At 46.8% G+C, this 18,855-nt stretch overlaps 1 protein-coding gene across 1 annotated transcript; it reads left to right on the top strand.

Moving 5' to 3' along the window:
* The first annotated feature begins 845 nt into the window (after nucleotides 1–845).
* LOC135994809 (DEP domain-containing mTOR-interacting protein-like) lies at nucleotides 846–16,542 on the top strand. The gene is made up of 9 exons (XM_065645689.1): nucleotides 846–1,025; nucleotides 7,196–7,374; nucleotides 10,428–10,551; nucleotides 11,781–11,959; nucleotides 12,593–12,778; nucleotides 13,115–13,255; nucleotides 13,574–13,644; nucleotides 15,115–15,219; nucleotides 16,355–16,542. The coding sequence occupies exons 1-9, from the start codon at nucleotides 940–942 to the stop codon at nucleotides 16,478–16,480; spliced, it is 1,197 nt and encodes a 398-aa protein (XP_065501761.1). The 5' UTR covers nucleotides 846–939; the 3' UTR covers nucleotides 16,481–16,542.
* The last annotated feature ends 2,313 nt before the right edge of the window (nucleotides 16,543–18,855 follow it).

The raw sequence follows: 18,855 nt of genomic DNA, 5'->3' as shown, positions 1-18,855 counted from the left end.
AATTACAGCCTGTGCTTCTGTGTCCAGCCTCTGTGATGGCTGCCACAATGAGGAAGGGCTCAAGATACTTAAAGGACTCAGTACTTAAATGGAGCCTATAAGAAGGACGGGGACAGAATTTTAGAAGGGTGTAGTATGACAGGACAAGGGGTGATAGTTTTAAACTCAGAAGGGAGATTCAGGTTAGATATGAGGAAGAAATTTTTTCCCCTGAGGGTGGTGAGAGCCTGGCCCAGATTGCCCAGAGAGGCGGTGGATGAACCATCCCTGGAGACATCCCAGGCCAGGCTGGACGGGGCTCTGAGCAACCTGAGCTGGTGCAGATGTCCCTGCGCATGGCAGGGGGGGCACTGGGGAAGCTTTGAAGGTCCCTTCAACCCAAACTATTCTGTGATTCTATGAAGATGCTCTGAGCCCACTTTTTAGCAAGTGTTGGATGCAACTCACGCTAGGGGGAGGTGAAAAGCCCCTCGGGAGGGGGCTGGGAGTGAACCCCATGGTTTGCATCAGAGAATGGCACATCTTGAACCCTTCACAGGAAAGACTGGGCACAAGGCAGGAAGCATTTTGCCCATCTTCTTGCTAATCAAACCGATCATTCTACAGCCTGCGTATGCCCAGAACCTGCTGGACTCACCTACACAGAGCAAACACTGTCCCCAGCAGATGGACCTGCCACCTTCCTGGCTTTTAGCTGAAGCCCGGCCGGAGCCGAGCGGTGAGAAGGCAGCAAAGCCGGGCTCAGATTGCAGCAGGCTCCTCCTCCAGAGCCTACGGAGAGAAGGAGAGGCGGGGAGCTGGAACCAGCAACTCTAGGCTGCCCACCTGCACCGTCCCCGCCGGGCTGGGGACCACGCTGGGGCCGAGCATCTCCGGGACCTGCATCCCAGGGGATGTGTGGGGTCCCCGGGTGCATCCCCCCGCCACCCCCGGCTCGGCATGGAGAGCCTGAGCAACAGCCTGAAGAAGAAAGCCACGGAGCAGCACTACAGGGCAGAGGTGATGATTGCTGGAGAGCAACTGAGGTAGGAGGTGACGGGGCCCTTCTCCAGGCTGCGCTTAGCCCCTGGGGCTCTGGGCTCTGCTAGCAGGAGGCTTAAAGCTTTAACCTTGAGCAAGTGCTTTCCCCCATGTGCTGCTGCCTCCCCATTCCCAGTATCTGCTGATCCTTCACCCACCAAACCACCTGTGAAACGGGTCCTTTCCCATGGAACCTTCTCCTGCTGCTCCTCCCTGGGCATCTCCTGCTCTCCAGGTGCCAGGCAGATGCTTTCAGATGGCAACAGGTGTTTGTTTGTTTGGGGTTTTTTTTAATCCCTTTACACCCTCCCCTAAACCCAGAGCCTGATGTGGTGGCACTGAGCAGCTCCCCAAGGTCCCTGGTCCTTGGCTGGGGCAGCATCACGTCTGGGAGTGTTTGGACTTTTGGGGATGATTTGGGAGGTCGTCCCCTGGGCGTCATACACCTGAATTGTTTTGCACAGCAACATGTAAGGTCTTCCATCTCTTGAAAGCCACTGTTGGGAACTTCTGCTGGTTGAGAGTCCCAGTTGTTGAGCAATTTCTGAGGTTTTTTTCTTGTGAAGGCAGAAATATTTTCTCCTATGTGAGGAAACCTGTGCAGCTGAGAAAATGTTTTCCTTGTGTATTTGGGCTCGGAAGCCCTGCCCCTTTCCTCTTAGCATGCGACTGGAGGCTTTTCTAGCTCTTGAGCAGAATTTCCATGTTTGTATCTGGAGCCGTTCTGTTTTGGTTTTCCTCCCAACATTTGTCTGGAAACTTCACTCATTATCAGTGTGAATGTACCGTGAGCCTTTAAAAAGGATGCTACAAGCCTGAAGGGAGGAGGCCAGGTTTGTGCAGGGTGGGAATATCTTTCCGTTAGTTTGACCGGGACAAAGTTGTAGAGAAAACCCAAAATATATGTACTTCTTGGGGAAACTGGAGTACTTTGGAGTTTCCTGGTAACGTAAGTCTCAAAATCGGAGAGTTTTCAGACCAAGCCCTTGGCAGCAGGTTGCAATCTTGAACTGCTTGCTCCTGTTCAGTTTGGTACCCTGGGTGAACCTGGCACGGGTTATCTGTGCTGGAAGGGCTGACAGGAGGGGTAGGAAGCACGAGTGGATGGAGAGGAGAAGGCTCTCAGCTCGGAATCTGGCATGCACCAAACCCGTGATGCTGGGACACGTGGGCTGTTTTGCAAACAGCGAAGGGAGCAAACCCCATCTGCCTTTGGGCAGCCTTGGCTGCCTCGTGCCCCTGACCTGCTCTTGAAACGCTCCAGCTCTGCGTTGCGTGGAGAAAACAGGGTGGATTTCAACCAGCACGACTGCTCTGTTCTTTGTTTGTGAATAATGGGTCTAAATGCTGAGGAAGGACCCCAGTGCTCCCAGTGATGGAGAGGTGGGTGATACGAATCTTCCCAGGGCCTGGGTGACCAATAGGTAGCAATGAGGAAACTGAGGCAAAGCAGCTGGATGATGCCTCAGGCAGCAGCTCAGTGTCCATGTTGTGCTCTCCTGCTTTCCCCCAGGGAAGGAATAAAGAAGCATGTAAAGGAGCCTCACAATCTGCCCTGACTCCATAAACCTCAATCAGCAAATAATGCTGCTGTATCTACACAAAATCTCAAACATTTGTTTTTCCTTGTCCTCCGCTTCCTGCCCTGCCTCCCCGCTATTGTATTTAATCAAACAAACCTTTGCTCTGTCTTTACAGTTCTTTGGCTTCCCAGCAAGTTTGCAAATCCCTCCGAGTTTGGTTTGGCTGGAGAGATGAGTCTGGTCTGTGTCAGGATGCTTTTCCCAGCCAGAAATAGCTGCACAAACGAGGGGTGAGGGGAAAAGGCTTAGTGGGGATAGCTGGGAACCAAACAGACGCTAAAGGAACTGAAGGATGAGTGGATGCTTCAGGCTGTCCCTCTACCAGGGTCCCTTTGCTTCCATGGGATACTGCTTTCTAGTCCATGGAAGGAGAAGAGAAGTTTTGGATCTTGAGTCTCTCCCCATCAAAAAGATGAAGATAATAATTTCCACTGATATTTTGCTCTTGGGTTTGGGAGGGATGTTGTCTCAGGTTCATTCCTCATATCTCCTGCTGTCCCTCTTTTTGTTTCAGACAAACAAACTTGTGTGAAAATCACACTGGTTTGACTGGGTGCTGTGTGTTGCTGGGTGGCATTCTGTAAAAGAGGCCCAATTAGTCATTTCTAATTGCAACAAATGGCTTATCTGCACAGAGGTATTCTGGAACAGCTACTGCACTTTGAATTCACACCCTGCTGTAATCTGAATTTCTCAAGTATGGGCAAGTCCTTGTGTTCTCTCTTCTGGGTATTCCTCATGGTCAAGTGAACCAGCTGTTCTCTAATAACTCTGTTAAGCTGCATTAATCACTCTTAAATGTAACGTGTTTGGTAAATGTATGCATTGGGCAGACAAAGTGAGAGGACAAGGAAGGTTTTCTCCTATGTAGAACAAATTTGTGATTTCAGGTACTGTTCAAAGGTGCTGAGTGTTTTATTCAGCTACTTACATTGAGATGCTGTTAAATAAAGTGTTCATGCTTTGATGCTCTGGAAATTGGGCTCACTTAAAGGTTTGTAGCTGAACACACCAAAATTTGTATTCCTGGCTGAAAATCTTGGGTCCACAGGAGGTTTGATGCTTCTCTGTTGAAATTTGATCTCTTAAAGTGGGGATGTCACCTTGCAGGACTTATGGGACACTGCTTGATATGGCAGTCACCAGGTTAATGTTATTTAGAAGATGAGACTACGTGATCAGAATGACCTTAAAAAGCATATTATTAAATTTTCAGCGCTGGTGAAAGTGAGGACTGGGAAGCAGACTTGTGCTTGCTGGGATTTCTTTTTGAGATTTAAGTCCAGTTTTCCTATATATACATTTAAACACAAGTAGGAAAATAAAACATCCTTGTGGCACTTTGGGCTTTTTGTTTTGTTTTGTTTTTCTTTAAAGACAGGAACAGAAAACATCCTTCGAGTGACGCATCTTTCCAGGGCCATTCATTTGTACTTACCTGCTGGGGAAATGGGAACCAGAGTTAATATCCTTGAAAGATCCACCTTGGCATTTGAGATGCTCAGGGTCTGTTCCCATGGGCAGGAGGTGATGGGGAGCATCCCCGGGGAGATTGATCTGGTCGTGCAAGTGCGAGACAGCAAAAACAGCACGTTTTCCAGTGCAAGAAAGTCCTTTGCTTCAGCAAGATTTAGACTCTTGGTTCTGAAATTGTGTGAAATGTGAACACGCAGAGGTAATAAAGCGGAGCTGCTCGGGTTGGTGTCCAGCAGTAGACATGTGTAATGCTGCTGGGAAAATGCTGGTGGAGGAGGAGCAGGGAAGTTGTGTTTATAACAGCTGAAGTGACCTAAACTCTTGATGTCCTAGAGGTTTGTGCTTTGGTTTTATTGGGGATTTTTTTCTTTTGGAGATCTTTTTCTTTTTTTTTTTTTTTTTCTTCTGTTTACACTACTGCAGATCTGCCTTTCAACAAGGTTACACAGGGTGAATAATGATGTCTTTGTAGTGACTTTGACAAAGAAACAACTTGGTTACCCAAAGCAAACGCATGGGAAAGCGGCGCAGCGTTTGCCAAGCCCTGAGTGTTTCCTAAGAGTTGATTCTCATGTTCCAGCAGGCACTTCATCCTTGCCTTATTCTGCCTTTTTTTTTTTCCTTTTGAAGAAGTAATGTGTACATGGTGTAGGTTCTGGCATCTAGAAAGCTCACAATATTGCATTACACATGCTTCCTTAATTTTTTTTTTTTAGTCTGGAAGTATTATTATAAACCACTCATACTTTCACTGCCTTTGTTTTTGCAACATGGTCCATGGACAGGTTTATAGAGGGTGTCAGCTGAGCAGTCAGTGTTATGTCCTTCTGTGTCTGAAGGACAAAATTTGTCTCCTTGTAGATGATGGGAAACAGTAAACAAGAGGAAAGTAGAAAGAGCACAAGGACGCTCAAGCTGCGCATCTTCCGCTGGGTCTGCAGCAAGAGAACAAACTCGTTGCGAACTTAAAACAGACCAAGAATGCCCAAGATGCTGCCGCTCCAGCAGTCCTTGAATACCACTTAATTCCTGTCCTGGCAATTGTTCCCAATAGAATAGTTTCAGAATTAGTGTATTTTTTTTTTAATCCTAGGTTTAAGTAGTATTGTTTGGTGAAAATATTTTTTTTTTCTCCTTTTAAATTTTCTTCCTGACAAGATCTGTGCATTTTCTGCAGTATTCTGGAATGTGATTAAAAAAAGACCTGTAGGTGAAATAATATTATCCCAACCAATTCCTATTCAGGCATTGTGTGATTATGGTCTTTGTGTTATTGTGGGTAAAGACATGCATGTATGTATGTGTGTATGTGTATATATATAGTCTTTATAGAGTCCTGCAGACTCTTGATAGCAACAGAATACTCATGGTACATTTCTTATCTCCACCGAACATGCCTCTGAAGCGGCAGCCCACTTGCTGATTACCAAGGAAAGAAAGCAAATAAAAAATGACGGCTTGTCGGCCGCCGGAGCAGAGGGATGTCGGGGTGGGAGCTGCGCCGTTCACAGCTGCTGCTGTGGCTGGTTGGGTTTGGACAGTGGACCATGAAAAAAAAAAAAAAAAAAAAGAGAAAAAAAGAAAAAAAAAAAAGGAAAAAGCTAAAAACTCTAAAAATAGCAAGCAGTTGTCTGTAGCCTCTTCAGGTAAAATCCATATGCAGAATGGCTCCTGGTCACGTGTGAGAATGAGCCTTCCATGTAAGAGAATAAAATACTGAATACAGACTTGAGGGAGGCCTGTCAGAGGCAAGGCCGGGAGCTGGTTATGTATTAATCTTTGGTTTCGTATTTTAGTTACCTGGAAGGTCTGAATATATCTGTTAAGAATTGTGTTGGCTTGTAGTAGCCTCAGCATTAATTACAACAACCAATTAAGACTTCTTCATCCAACTAAACTTTTCATCTTAAGACTTTCGAGACCCTGGTATTTGTTAAATCCTACAATAGAGGATAATCCGTTATTATCTGATAGGTTTTTAGGATATTTAAAATTTCTCGTGTGGTGCCTGTAACTGTTGTCCAACATGCTGTGTTGTACATGTCTTCAAAAAGAACAAAAGAACGTGAGTCATTAAATAGTCTGCAGTGATTAATGCCTTTGTAAAATACACTGGCCCGGGGCAAAACCGAATTGAAATGAATAATTTGAAACCAGAAACATCCTGGAGTTACAGAGGAGATGTTTAATTAACATCTCCCCCCGAGTTTGCTGCTTATACTGCGCATTTTCCAGGGCTGGTATTTCGGGAACAGCTGGGACTGCAGGGCAGTAGTTTGGCTCCTGGACAGATGTGCTGCCAAGTTGGGTTGGCTTTGGCTTGAACACACAGGATCTCTGTGCCCTGTGGCTTGTGCAGTTGTTAAGGTCCTTTTAAAAGTCAAAGCCATGCTCACCTGAGTATATATTCACTCATATATACCTTTCCGTTGGAGTCCCAGGCTAGCCATAATATCAGGGTTTTCAGGAAAGGACGGTGGTTGTTTTGGTAAACTCAGTCCCAGTCTATCCCAGTTTGAACCAGAAAATGTTAGGTCTGTTCTCTGCTGTTACTGTGGGTTAGATGGTACGTGGATCAGTGGGTAGTGCATGGAATCCACCTGGCACTTGTCTCTTAGACACATGCAGAAGAAACGAGTGGTCCCGTTACTGCTCCCACCCTGAGCTGTGACAAAGGCTTCGTCCTGGGAGCAGCTGCATTCCTGCTGTCGTGGTTATAGGGAAGGAGAACTAGACACAGAATGGTGCCAAGATGACAAATATATGTACTATATTTTTTTTCTGCCTTTTGGTCCTTCTTCACAAGCCTGTTAGCTGCTGTGTGTGTTTTAGAGGCTTGTTTAGAACAAGATGCATTGCTCCAGACTAAGCCTGGTGCAGGCAGCTGTATAACCTGCACAGTGACAGGAGGAGAGAAGAGGATGATGGAGAAGCTCCTGAGGACTGACTGATGCAATCTTGCAAAGCCAAGAGGTTTTCTTGAATTTATAAGTCACTGGGTGCTGGCCAGAAGTCCCAAATCATCAGCATTTTCTCCAGGCTGGGCAGATGCTGGGTTATTAGACCCAAATTCCCCTGTAACAGCAGCTGTGCTCAACAGCTGTCTTTCTCTCTAGGCTTCGCCTCCACGATGGGAAGCTCATTAAGGACAGGCGTTACCACCTTCGAACGTACCCAAACTGCTTCGTGGCCAAGGAGCTCACAGACTGGCTGATTGACCACAAAGAAGCACCGGACCGAGAGACAGGCATCCGCCTCATGCAGAAGCTGATGGACCACTACATCATCCACCATGGTGCGTGGGCTTCTCCCCAGGGAGGTGGTTGTGTGTCTGGTCACTGTGTGTGTTCATCAGTCCAGGATACAGAAGCATAGTCAGGTCCCTGTTTGTGACCCTCCTGGTAAAACACTGGCCCAGGTTGTCCAGAGAGGTGGTGGATGAACCATCCCTGGATGTGAGCTTGGAAATCATCATCTGAAACGCCTCTTGTTTGAAAGCGAGTTCAGTAACCCTCCACCTGTATCGCCCTGCAGCAATTGCACCAGCAGCCAGGGGTGGATATTCTTACAGAAGCTGTTTTACCTCCTCCTTGTGTTGTGCAGAAGTGGGAGCTGAATGATAACACATGCTTCACATCTACAGGAAAATTCATTTTTTTTACTGTAATGGCCCAGTGTTCCTCAGTTTCCCCATCCATGCTGGGGTGGGACAAGTAACAGTGTGGAGTCCATTCCGCTCAAAGCAAAAAGTAATATTGTACTTGTAAACCTGGAGGTGAAGCAATCCTGTGGGAATGCCTCCTTGGGAATTCAGTGTGTGAAGCCACAAAAGCTTGTTAAAAAAAAAAAAATTAGGAAAAGGAAGGAGGAGAAATAAAACCTTGATGCCCAAGCCCAGCTCTTAGTATTCAGGCTTTATTATTTTTAAAAATTATTTGGAACTTTCAGCAGTTTTGGACTAACTCAGGTCATGCGCTGTGGTCTGCACCTGTCCCTGCGCTGCAGAGCAATCCCCAGGGTCCCCTTGGTCCCAACACAACGATGGGAAATCAGTGCTTGAAATTGGCCAAGATCTGTTTCTCTCCCTGTGATTTTTTTTTTTTTTTTTTTTTTCTCTTTTCTTTTTGTGCCCAACCAGGAAGCAGACGACAACCCTAGCAAATTCAGCCCTCTCTTCCCCCCTCTTCTCTAGGGTGCAGAATTAGCTGCCTTGCCCCCTTGCAATGCAAACCCTCCGTCACCATCTGCTGCTTGGTGAGGTTAATGCCCTTTACATTAAGCTGCCTCGAATAAAAATAAACTGCTGCTGTGCTTTATCACAAAAGCGTAAAGTTGAAGCAGCGAGTTCTCGGTTAACCATTAATACTTAAAACTGATTGTTTTTCCATCTCTCCAGCCGACAGTTTCAAACAAATCTATTAGTTAATTAAGCCTGTGCAGTGCTGGGTACCAGTGCTGTTCTGATTGCTTATCGCGAACGCGTCCCTCCTGCTTCTGTGATAATTCCTGGCAGGACACAGAAGTTGACTTTCCTACTTGCTTTATGACCATTAATTTTTGTTAGTCCTATGGAAACGGGGCTGCCTGGTAACCGCAGCACTGGGCTAAGTGCTTTGCAATTAGCTGTCTAAACTGTTTGTCCTCTTCTCTGCTGGGATCCAGAAGACGATAATTATCTCATGAAGATCATTGTCTGTGCTGCTTCTTAATGGTCTGATGTGGTTTGAGCTGTTACTCTGTTACATGCTGGAAACACGTTGAAATCGGTCTTCAAATAGCACAAATGCTTTGGTTTTCTATGGGCACAGTCGTGTAAGGTTTTATGTGCAATTCCTGATTGCAATGACGTCTGAATCACTTCTCCTTGGAGTTGTTAAGATGCAAAACTTTCACCTTTTAAAACAACCTTCCTGACCTGCGTTCTTGCTCCATGAGTCGCAGGCTTTAGTGTCCTGCGTTCACACCGAGACAAGTGCTCAGGAGGAACAATGAACTCCAGATAATCCGACAGTTTTTGGCATTGAGCTGCTCACCAAACAGGGAATGAAGTTTTGCCAGTTTGCTCAGAAGAATGAACAAGTGCTAAAATTTTCTCAAGAAATATCTTGCATCTTTTGGATTTTACTTGAGTGGATTACATTACTTTAGTGAGGAAATCTTTGTAGCTTTTTCCCCCCTTTGACTAATTTTGTTTGTTTTCTGGGCATATTCTTTACTGCCGATTGATTTAAGAGCTGGACTGTGATTTTTGGGCTGGGTGTTTTGTTTTCCTTTTTCCCTTTTTTTTTCTTTCCTTTTTCCCTTTTTTTTTTTCCCCCTTTTTCCCTTTTTTTTTTTCCCCCTTTTTCCCTTTTTTTTTTTCCCCCTTTTTCCCTTTTTTTTTTTCCCCCTTTTTCCCTTTTTTTTTTTCCCCCTTTTTCCCTTTTTTTTTTTCCCCCTTTTTCCCTTTTTTCCCCTTTTCCCCTCTTTTTTCCCTTTTTCGCTTTGATTTGTAGTCTAGGAATCTTTTGCAGGCAACTTTATCTCAAAGACATATTCCAAATATTTATCTGCTAAATATTGCATGCTCTTAACAGCCATGCATTACAAAGTGTGCGCTTACCCCCACGATGAAACAGAGGCATTTCATATAGATTTGATTATTCCCGTTCCATGCATGTAGCTTTGAAGAAAAATTTCTCTCTGAGGTCAGTTTGCTGTGCAAATGAATTGTGCAGAGTTGGCACAAAATCATGTGGAAAAGTTGGTGTCATTATACAGTTTAGCTTACAGGAATTTCTGACAGGGACAGAGGTGATTTTTATGGGGTTTTGGATGCAGTATGGGGTTTTTTCTTCCTGTCCTCCAAGTCTGCTTACATGTGGCAGTAGTTTTCTGAAAAAAAAAAAATAGGCGATTGAGATAATTGTGTTTGTTTTTCTTTTAGTCTAAACCAAAACATTAAGATTAAAATGTTTAAAAAGCAAAAGCAAAACCAAACAAACAAAACCTGAAAACCAACCAAGCAGGGGAAAAAAAAAAAAAAAAAAAGACATCCTCCCAGTTTGTTCTAATGAACATTTTAGTGTCTGGATCAAAATGTAGACTCAAACTCAAGTTTTCCCAAGGTCTGTTCAGTGGGACTGAGCTCTCCCACCAGTACCATTCGTAACCATCTAATCTGGAGAGGGAAGGCTGGGATGCTGGTTGCTGTGTGGCATGAGGGACACAGAGAAGGACATCACACGCATCCCCCATAGCTCTAACCTGGAGATAACGCCTTGCTGAGCCAGCACAGCTCTGTCTGTCCTTCACGGACTGACGGACACCGGCAGTGCTGATGTCCCTGCCCTGAACTCCTCCTTTCAGTCTGTGACGAGCACTCGGACTACAAGGACGCCAAGCTGCTGTACCGCTTCCGCAAGGACGACGGGACCTTCCCGCTCAGCAAGGACGTGAAGGTGTTCATGAGAGGGCAGAGTCTGTATGAGAAGTACGTGAGTCCTTCCCCTGCAAAATCACTCTCGGCAAGGGGCTCTGGGATGCAGTTTGCTGGCTGTGCTGGCTGCTGATGCTCTGTGGTTGGTTTTTCTCTTCCTTCTCAGTGCTGGAGCATCAGGAAATGTTGTTTCCTGAGCCCTGTGACAGCCACAGGACAACTGGCCTCTTTGGGGCTGGGGCAGCAGCTTTACTCTGAAGTCATGATGCTTCCAGGGGTTCCAGCCCCAGGGCAGGTTCTGGGATCCAGCACAGGGAAGTGCTGAGGTCCGGGCTGCAGTTTGGGTGCTCCTGGGATGGGCAGGTCCAGCGGCTGTTTCCCTCAGCATCCCTGGCCAGGCTGCTTCCACTAGCACTGGTACGACTTATGTTCCACCAAAATCAGCAGGGTACAGGATTTTGGGGCTCTCGTGGGCCTGGATCCCTGCACTTCATTTAGCCTATTTGCAAAATTTGTAATGGAAAAACTAATTCTCAGACAGTAGAGAAAACAATTCCTTCTACCTCCAAGTGTTTAGTTTTCCTTGTGCTGGTTGTTTCTGGTTCTAAATGCAAGCCATTTTTCCAGATATCTCACGAGTCCTTTTGTTAGACTGGGTTCAACCACAGACCCCCCTGCTCTGGACCTGTTGCCTTTGACAGCCTCTTCACGTTTTCCTCATCCTCAAACCCTGTCAGTCAGATTCACCAACTGGCACTGAGGGAGAAGTCCTTCAGCCGGGTGGGTGATGATTTTGCTGTCTCCCTACCCCTCTGGCAGACGTCCCTCCCTTGGACTTCGCTTTTCCTCGGTGTTGGCCGTGGGACCAGGGAGAGCATCTCATGGCTGAGCCCACTGCACCCTCTCGTGGAGACACAGGATTTAGCTCTTGCATCTGCTGCAGACCGAACTTGTGTTTACTGAAACACACCTTCTCCATCAGTTTGGACTATCTGCTCTTTGTTGTGTGCCTTCGGTTGCTTGCTTGGCTTTCCCCTCATGGTCTTTAGCCGAGGTCGCAGCTGGTTTGGCTGAAGCTGCTTTCTCCACTGCGATGAAGATTTCCAAAGCTGCCTGACTGCAGCTCTGCATCTCTCCCTCCCTTCCCACTGCTCCCAGGCAGCGATGTCTTGGCTGTAACGCTTTGCCCACTTCTCTTGGCCTTGCTTGGGCTGGCTGCAGCTCCCGCGAGGGGCGGCGGGGCTGGATGGCATCACAGGATCCTCGTCCCACCCCTGTGCCAGGCTGGTGAGTGTGGAAGAGTCAATTCTGAAGGTGAGGGAGGAGAACTCAGTGAAGTACCAGAGGACTTTCCTGGGCTGCGAGATGATTGACTGGCTGGTTCAGGAGGGAGAAGTGGAGAACCGAAAGGAAGCGGTGGAGCTGGGACGCGCGCTGCTGGAACACGGGATCATTCAGCATGGTGAGCGAGGGTCGGGGTGGAAAGCAAGAGACGAGCGCGGTTGTCAGGGCTGCACTAAGAACAAACCCCCATTCATGTCATGCAACAAGTGCTGGTCAAGTGCCCGCTTGGAGATGGCAATGGGACCTTTTAGTTCTATGTTTGGAGCTGGTGACCTTTGAAATCGGAGCAATCATATTCCACCACCCGCAGAGGCTTTGAGCTGAAATCTGAGCTATTGCTCTTCGGCTCTTCAAAGCCTCCGGCCGCAGGACTGGGATCCGCCCCTGGGTTTGGAGGGCTGGGTTGTGAGGATGTGATGTCCAGCTCCGCTTGGCTGGAGATCATAATGATTTGCAGGAATTAAACTTCCAATTCAGAAGGCAGGGAGTTCTCTGAGTGTCTTGGGGCAGGTGACAGAGGGCTGTGACTCAGTGGTGCGCCCCTGGGAGATGGCATCCCTTGGGGAGATGGCATCCCTTGGGGAAATGGCCCTGCTGTTCCTCCTTCCCTGCAGATAGCACTCTGAAACAGTCAGAAAACCCTCAGTAGAACACAGAAGCATTACAAGCAATTCATTTGGGTCCCCGAGTATATTTGCTATATTTTTTTCACACTCCTTCAGCCTCTCCCTCCTCCCCTGTTCTCTCCTAGTCTCCAACAGGCATCACTTCTTTGACAGTGACCTCCTCTACCAATTCTGGACCAACTTCCGACGGAGGCGGCGTCTCACAGAGTTACTCAATGAGAACTCTTCTCGTGCCCTGTCCGAGAGCCCTGACAGCCCCTTCTGCCTTCGCAAGCTCAACCCAGACCCAGGCAACACCAGCTTTCTCTCTGGTAACTGTGGATGTGTTTGGGAAGGCGTGTGAAAGTGAGGATGATGTTACCAGAGCATCCCAGAGCTGAGGATGTTCTTCCAGGCACCCCATGAAGTGACCACTCCTCTGTTTGTCGTGGATGCCATGACGCGGTTGCAGTCTCAATCACAAGAAAATAACTGAATTTACTGTCAACTCAGCTCTTGATCTTTCTTTGAAGCTAGTTTTATTCTTTCTTAGCTCAAACGCATTTTCAGTGCATGCTTACTTTTCAGATGTGGGTCAGGCTGGTGGGGAAGTTGTTTTAAACTAGTCTGTTCCTTCCTTGAGTAACTGTTATTTGTGCATCTTTCAGTCCAGACCAACAAGGAGATCAAGATTGTCTCAGCGGTTCGAAGGAGCAGCATCACTTCCCTCGCTGGAAACTCCAATCCCTACTTCAGCGCTGCTCCTACGTTGGCGTTCCCTCCTGTGGCTGAGTGCAACCCCAAATCAGGTCAGAGCTTCTGCATTGCATGGGATACCTCTGCTCCTTCAGGGCACGGGTGAGCTCAAGCCTCAGGTCCCAACTCATTCAGTGTCAGCTCGGTGACTTGCAAGAGGAGAGGGTCAGCCTCACCTCTGAGTCTGGATTTGAAAAGTTGTGTGAGTGTTTTGAAGAACTTTGAGGTGACTGCAAAGACTTCTGTGTGCAGTGACTGCGGCTGGTTCTAACATCTGTTCTCCAGCCCACGGTAACCCCCAGGCTGCCTCGTTATGCACTTTATTGCATGAAACCCTTGATTCTGACAGCATCCGTCACCTTCTGCTCTAGTGTTAAAGAAACCCATCACCAATGAAGAGCTCCTGTCCCCTGGGGCCCCCTACATCAAGAAGACACTAACCGTAAGTGACCACAACGAACGGTGTTGCTAAGCCGGCAGTACTGAGCTCTCTGATTGCTCTTTGATAGCTCTATCTGCTGCTCTGACCTCTGTGTGTCGGAACTTTGATTGCATGTCACATCATCTCAGCTTTTTCTTGGTGAGCCTTAGTGGGTCAATGTTTGCAAATGTTCTTGTGGGTGAAAATGTGCACAGCCTCTGCTTTAGTTTAATGTATATTTAAGGGGTAGATCAGGAAAGAGAACTTTTCCTGGACAGAAAAACTCCCATTTATGTTTCATCCAGCTCCGTACAAATACAATCAGTCAAGTCTTGTGAGGGTTGAGAGCTTGACACTCACCCTGTGTCACACAGATGTCACCTTTGTGCACGGTTCTAAGCATCTCTCAGGTTCCTGCTGCAGATCAGATGTGTTGATATCAATACGATCTATCAGCATCTGATGGAGCAGCACTGAGCAGGGAGCATCTGAGGGCCCCTCTTGCCTTTCTTAGGATGGGCTTTTTTCATGGACAAAATGAACACACTGCAAAAATCTCCAGGATGCTGCAGATAACCTGAGTTTTGGGCTTTTGCTTTTCTAATTATTTCTAAAGCTGTAGTACTGGTCAAGGCAGGGCTGGTAGGTTCTGGCAGGAACTGTTGGGCAACATTCACACTCAGCACCCGTAGTGCTTGTTTATTTTTGTATAAAACTTCTCAGCCCTTTGCTGCCCACCTTTGAAAGGGGGAATCTCACTGTAGCCAGTTTAGGAAGCATGAGGGCTGTCTTGCCACACTGCTTTGACACAAGAGGGCTTACAGGAGAGCCGTGGATCAGTTTCCCAAATTAACTGTGCTGTAGAAATTGGCAAGAAGGAGCAAGGAAAATAAAGCCGGTGATTAACATGGCACGTATGAGGATTTGCCGTTCATTCTCCTGCTGAACGCTCTTGCCCTGCCCTTCAACTCTGCCAGCCCAGGCCTTTCATGGCTCATTTCCTTCTGCTTAGCTGTGCGGTTGCTGTTATTTATTTATATGGGTAATGTGCAAAGTCCTTTGGGAATTCCTTTTCTCTTTTAGTCGCATCAGATGGTCGCAGTATTACAGCAAACTGTTCTGACAGCTTGAGATCAGTGGGAAAAGAGTGGTTACTTCCACTCTGGAAATGCTCTCTGTGCCAGGGAAAAGGCATCGTGTGCGTGCTCTGGAAATGTTCTCAACATGCTCTCAGTGCATGCTTTGCACTTCAATTTCATGGTGCCTGTGCGTAGCTCTTCTGCACTTGCTGGCAGAGAATATTAACTGGAAAGCAGCTTTGCAGAGAGCAATTAATCTGTGGTTCTGCATCTTGCTTGGTGCGCAGCCCTTTCTCTCCCACCCATGACAGAGCAGGATCATGAGCAGAGCTCTCCATCTCACTAGGAACAGATGCATCTCTTCTATCCAGCCCATTCCTTGTTTTTTAAAGCTCTTTTGTCCTACTTGTAGATTGTGGGGGATGCAGTGGGCTGGGGCTTTGTGGTCCGAGGAGGAAGACCTTGCCACATCCAGGCGGTGGACCCAGGAGGACCTGCTGCTGCCGCAGGGATGAAGGTACTTCTGCCTCATGATGACTTAACAGGAGGCAGGACTCATGTCCTGCTTGAGGTGTTCAGGCTGAGCACATCCTCCATATTCCCACCTTCTGCACTGGAGATCAGTCTGTTGGAGTAGGTGGATGGATCTCCACGGTGCTGTGATGAAGGATGCTCTCTGCAGGCAATGTGCACCATGTGTGGCTGCAGGGCAGCAGATTTGCCTTTTGCCAGGGCAGAACAGAGGCTGCAGGCAGCTAAAATAGGAAAAAAAACCTCTGACAAAACTAAGCTGTCCCTGTGATAGACTTTGGAGATGTTGAAACTCTGTTTGAGCTACTAAAAACAAGTAACTGTATATAACCTGAGCGAAGCAGGGAAGGAGCAGAGTTTTATCTTGAATCACCTGCTCTCACAGCTCCTGAGATGTAAAGTGTTTTGTGTTTCTCTGCTATTAATGATGTAGTTCTGCATGGAACGATTTACCATGTACCTGAAAGCTAAATGACCTTAGACTGATACCTTGTTTTGTTTCATCAAGTAATTTCCAGTGTTTCCAGAAATGAATTGACGTCTTGAAACATATTTTAGACCCAAGCATGTATGGGTTTTGTGTGTAGAGTTTCAGGTGTGAATGAAAGAGATGTAGAGTTTCACAGTTCCCTATAGAAACCCCAGCAGAAAGAGAGTAGTTTCTACAAGCTGACATAAGCCTGAAGTCCCATGGATATTGGAAATAATGGGATTCTTCAGAGACAGAGCATGAGTCTATGTTTGCTCCAGGCAGGATTGGAAGGGGATGGCTGAATTTGTTTCATTTACTCAAGAGCTCAGTTCATTTCTCCTTACCTAATCTCATTTGCTACCAAATTGCTAGATGTTAATATCGTGCCTCATTTCCATCCGTGAAATGAACCACTGCTCACAAATGAGTCTTTTTTTTCCTCTGTTAGCTCACAGTCTAAATCCCTTTGGTGTCTTTTTATGATCGTAGCACAGTGATTATTAGTGTTGCTTATGGAGTGGTAATGCTTTAGGGTTTGCAGGATTTTGTAGCAAGTTATTTGTATTGCAGCCTCTGGCTCTCCTCAGTCATAAGCAGAAGTTTCCACAAAGCACCAGCTGAAGGTAACCTGCCCTTCCTCTCCTTGCAGGTGTGCCAGTTTGTTTTCTCAGTCAATGGTATGTACGTTTTGCATCTGGACTATCAAACCATCAGCAGCCTCATCATGACAGGACCACGAACTCTCGTGATGGAAGTCATGGAAGCCGTTGAATGAGCAAAGGAGTTTCATCTTGCCGCTGTTTGGGATGGCAGGACACTCCACTGAGCAAGGGTGGACTGTGGGGAGGGACCAAGCTTGACCATTCACTCTGAAATGTTAGCGAGGCATTTTAAGATATTTTCAAATAAATGCATTCTAATGGAGAAGTCTCAGATTTTGATGGTGTTGAACTACTTGGCTATACCTGATGTTAACAGGGTCTAAGTCTAAGCTCTCACAACTCCTTTTTAATGCCAATGGGAGAGTTCAGCACATCACAAACCCAAGCTTCAGAACGAGCCGTTCCCCCAGCCAGGCTGCCGGGCAGGTGCTACAGGCTGGTGAGCAGCGAGAAGTTTGACACCAAGTGAGTCTGTCTGAGCTCCCCTGAGCTGTCTGTGCAGTCTACCGAGAACACAATGTGCTTTCCAGATGGCCTGATAAGCCGTACCACCGACTCTGTCAAGAAGATAAGGAAATGAATACAGTGATGTGTGCTTCCTTATAAAGAACATCAAAGGCTCCTGTTACGCTCTTGGCTTAGCCACGCTCACAGCCAGGGCTAGTTGCTCTTCCCAGATGTGTTTCTTGGAAAGGTCAGACTTTAGGAGAGACCCCAAACAGTGTCTGCCCTAAGGGAAGTGTCCTAGTCCGAGTTTGACTCTGGGAAGGAACAGAAATGAATGAAAACCACCAAAATCCAGGCCCCCTGAGCCCTGCTGCTCCCAGGGTGACTTCATTTGCAGGCAATGCAGAATACTCATATGCAAACTACCCTGAAAATGAGCTAAACATAGAATAACAGGTAATAACAAGAAACTGGGGAGGTTTCTTTCTGGTTCACAGGGCATCCTGCTTGTGATCAGCCTGTGATGCTGTGCATATACAGCAGGATGATTTCCAGCACTCCTGTTTGGGGCAGAGCCCTCAGCGCAGCTCTTTTGGCCACCAGCTAAGTCTCAATATATATATATATAACGTTAATTTTGATTTGTGTTAAAGTGGGAGCTGACTTTCTTGGAAAATCTGGCGTCAGCTGCATATTATGTATTGCGTTACTGCTGGCTGCCTTTTTTTCCTTTGTATAAAGGGATATGTGCTCCCCCAGTGCTGGTGCAGAGGTGATAGGACTACTTGGAGCACAGCATTCCTGGAACGAGGTCCAAGCAAGATGTTTGCATTGATAATCCACTGGGGTCCTTCCAGTCCCTAAGTAAAACCAGACAATCTCTAAAGCCATTTGTCAATATACTCACAGTTGTGATTTCTAGCCATTTGGTGCACAAGCAAAGCAGCATCCACCTGCCTTTTTTTATTTTAAAGTCCTGTTTTGTGTTGCTGTTCAGATAGGGCTTGTGTGTCTGTGGTGGCCCCAAGGTTCAATCCACAGTGTTGGGCTTGAGCTCAAGTCAGACAAAGCCCAGAGACTCCAGCGTTGCGTGCGCACCTTGGGAAAGGTGGATCAGTGAGCAACAACCTGAACATAAGCGCTGGGAGCAGCTCCAGATTTTTCTGACGTAAACAGAGCCTAATTTTAGCTCTGGATCTGAATTTACGTGAAAGTGAAGTGCAGGAGATGTGTTCTTTCCTTTCTCACCTCCTGGTTTTAGAGTAAACTGTAGCAAAGCTGAGCAACTATTAAAACCCATCAGGAATCACAAGAGAGGTAATTTGGGGTATTTATGTGTGGGGCAGTGACAGCTCGCTCTCCATAGGCTACCAAATGCTCCATGTTTTGTTTTAACGAGATCTAAGTGCTTCTTTTTGGTGTTTTCCTTTGGCTTGTATACTGTGATGCTTTTAAATACTTATTAGATTACAAAGCAAAATGGCAATAAACTACCAAATGTTTGGTTATTGTGCAAACTATTTGGAAACTATGATTTTTTTTTTTTTTCCGTCTAACTTGAGACTTTCAAAGGTGCCTGTGTTTCATGTAGGATGGTAATATTCGAGTTTCTTGCAGCTCACTCTGCAATGGTGATGCTGATAGTCCCTGGAAGTGCAGCTGAAAATCTGGGCTCCATTTGTAATGAGAAATGCCACTGTCAGTTGTTCCATTCCTGGAAATGAGGACAAGATCTTTCTGAAAAGGTTTTGGCACGGAGCTGGGGGCTCTCCCAGTCGCTCCCAGGGCTGGGGACCACATGCCGGTGGAGGTCAGGGCTGCATCCCACAGCTGGGGAGTCTGCCGCACCGCCGAGCTCCAGTTCATGATTCAGCCTCTGGCCTTGCAAAAACTACAGATGTGCTTAATTTCCTTAAACAAATGCAATGCAATTTGCCTTTAGTGCAAAAGCCGGGCTCTCAAAAATATGTAATGGGATGCGAATGGGGCTGGACTGACTTCATCCCTGGGAGTCTGACAGTGGGTGGGAGCCAGGACTTGT

Source organism: Caloenas nicobarica, chromosome 15, assembly GCF_036013445.1.
Source record: "Caloenas nicobarica isolate bCalNic1 chromosome 15, bCalNic1.hap1, whole genome shotgun sequence".
Taxonomy (NCBI): domain Eukaryota; kingdom Metazoa; phylum Chordata; class Aves; order Columbiformes; family Columbidae; genus Caloenas; species Caloenas nicobarica.
This window is presented reverse-complemented; position numbering and strand designations above follow the sequence as displayed.

Coding starts and splice junctions, on each gene's coding strand:
- LOC135994809 (XM_065645689.1), top strand. CDS start 940: ATGGAGAGCCTGAGCAACAGCCTGAAGAAGAAAGCCACGGAGCAGCAC. Junction 1,026..7,195: donor ATTGCTGGAGAGCAACTGAG/GTAGGAGGTGAC, acceptor CTTTCTCTCTAG/GCTTCGCCTCCACGATGGGA. Junction 11,960..12,592: donor ACACGGGATCATTCAGCATG/GTGAGCGAGGGT, acceptor GTTCTCTCCTAG/TCTCCAACAGGCATCACTTC.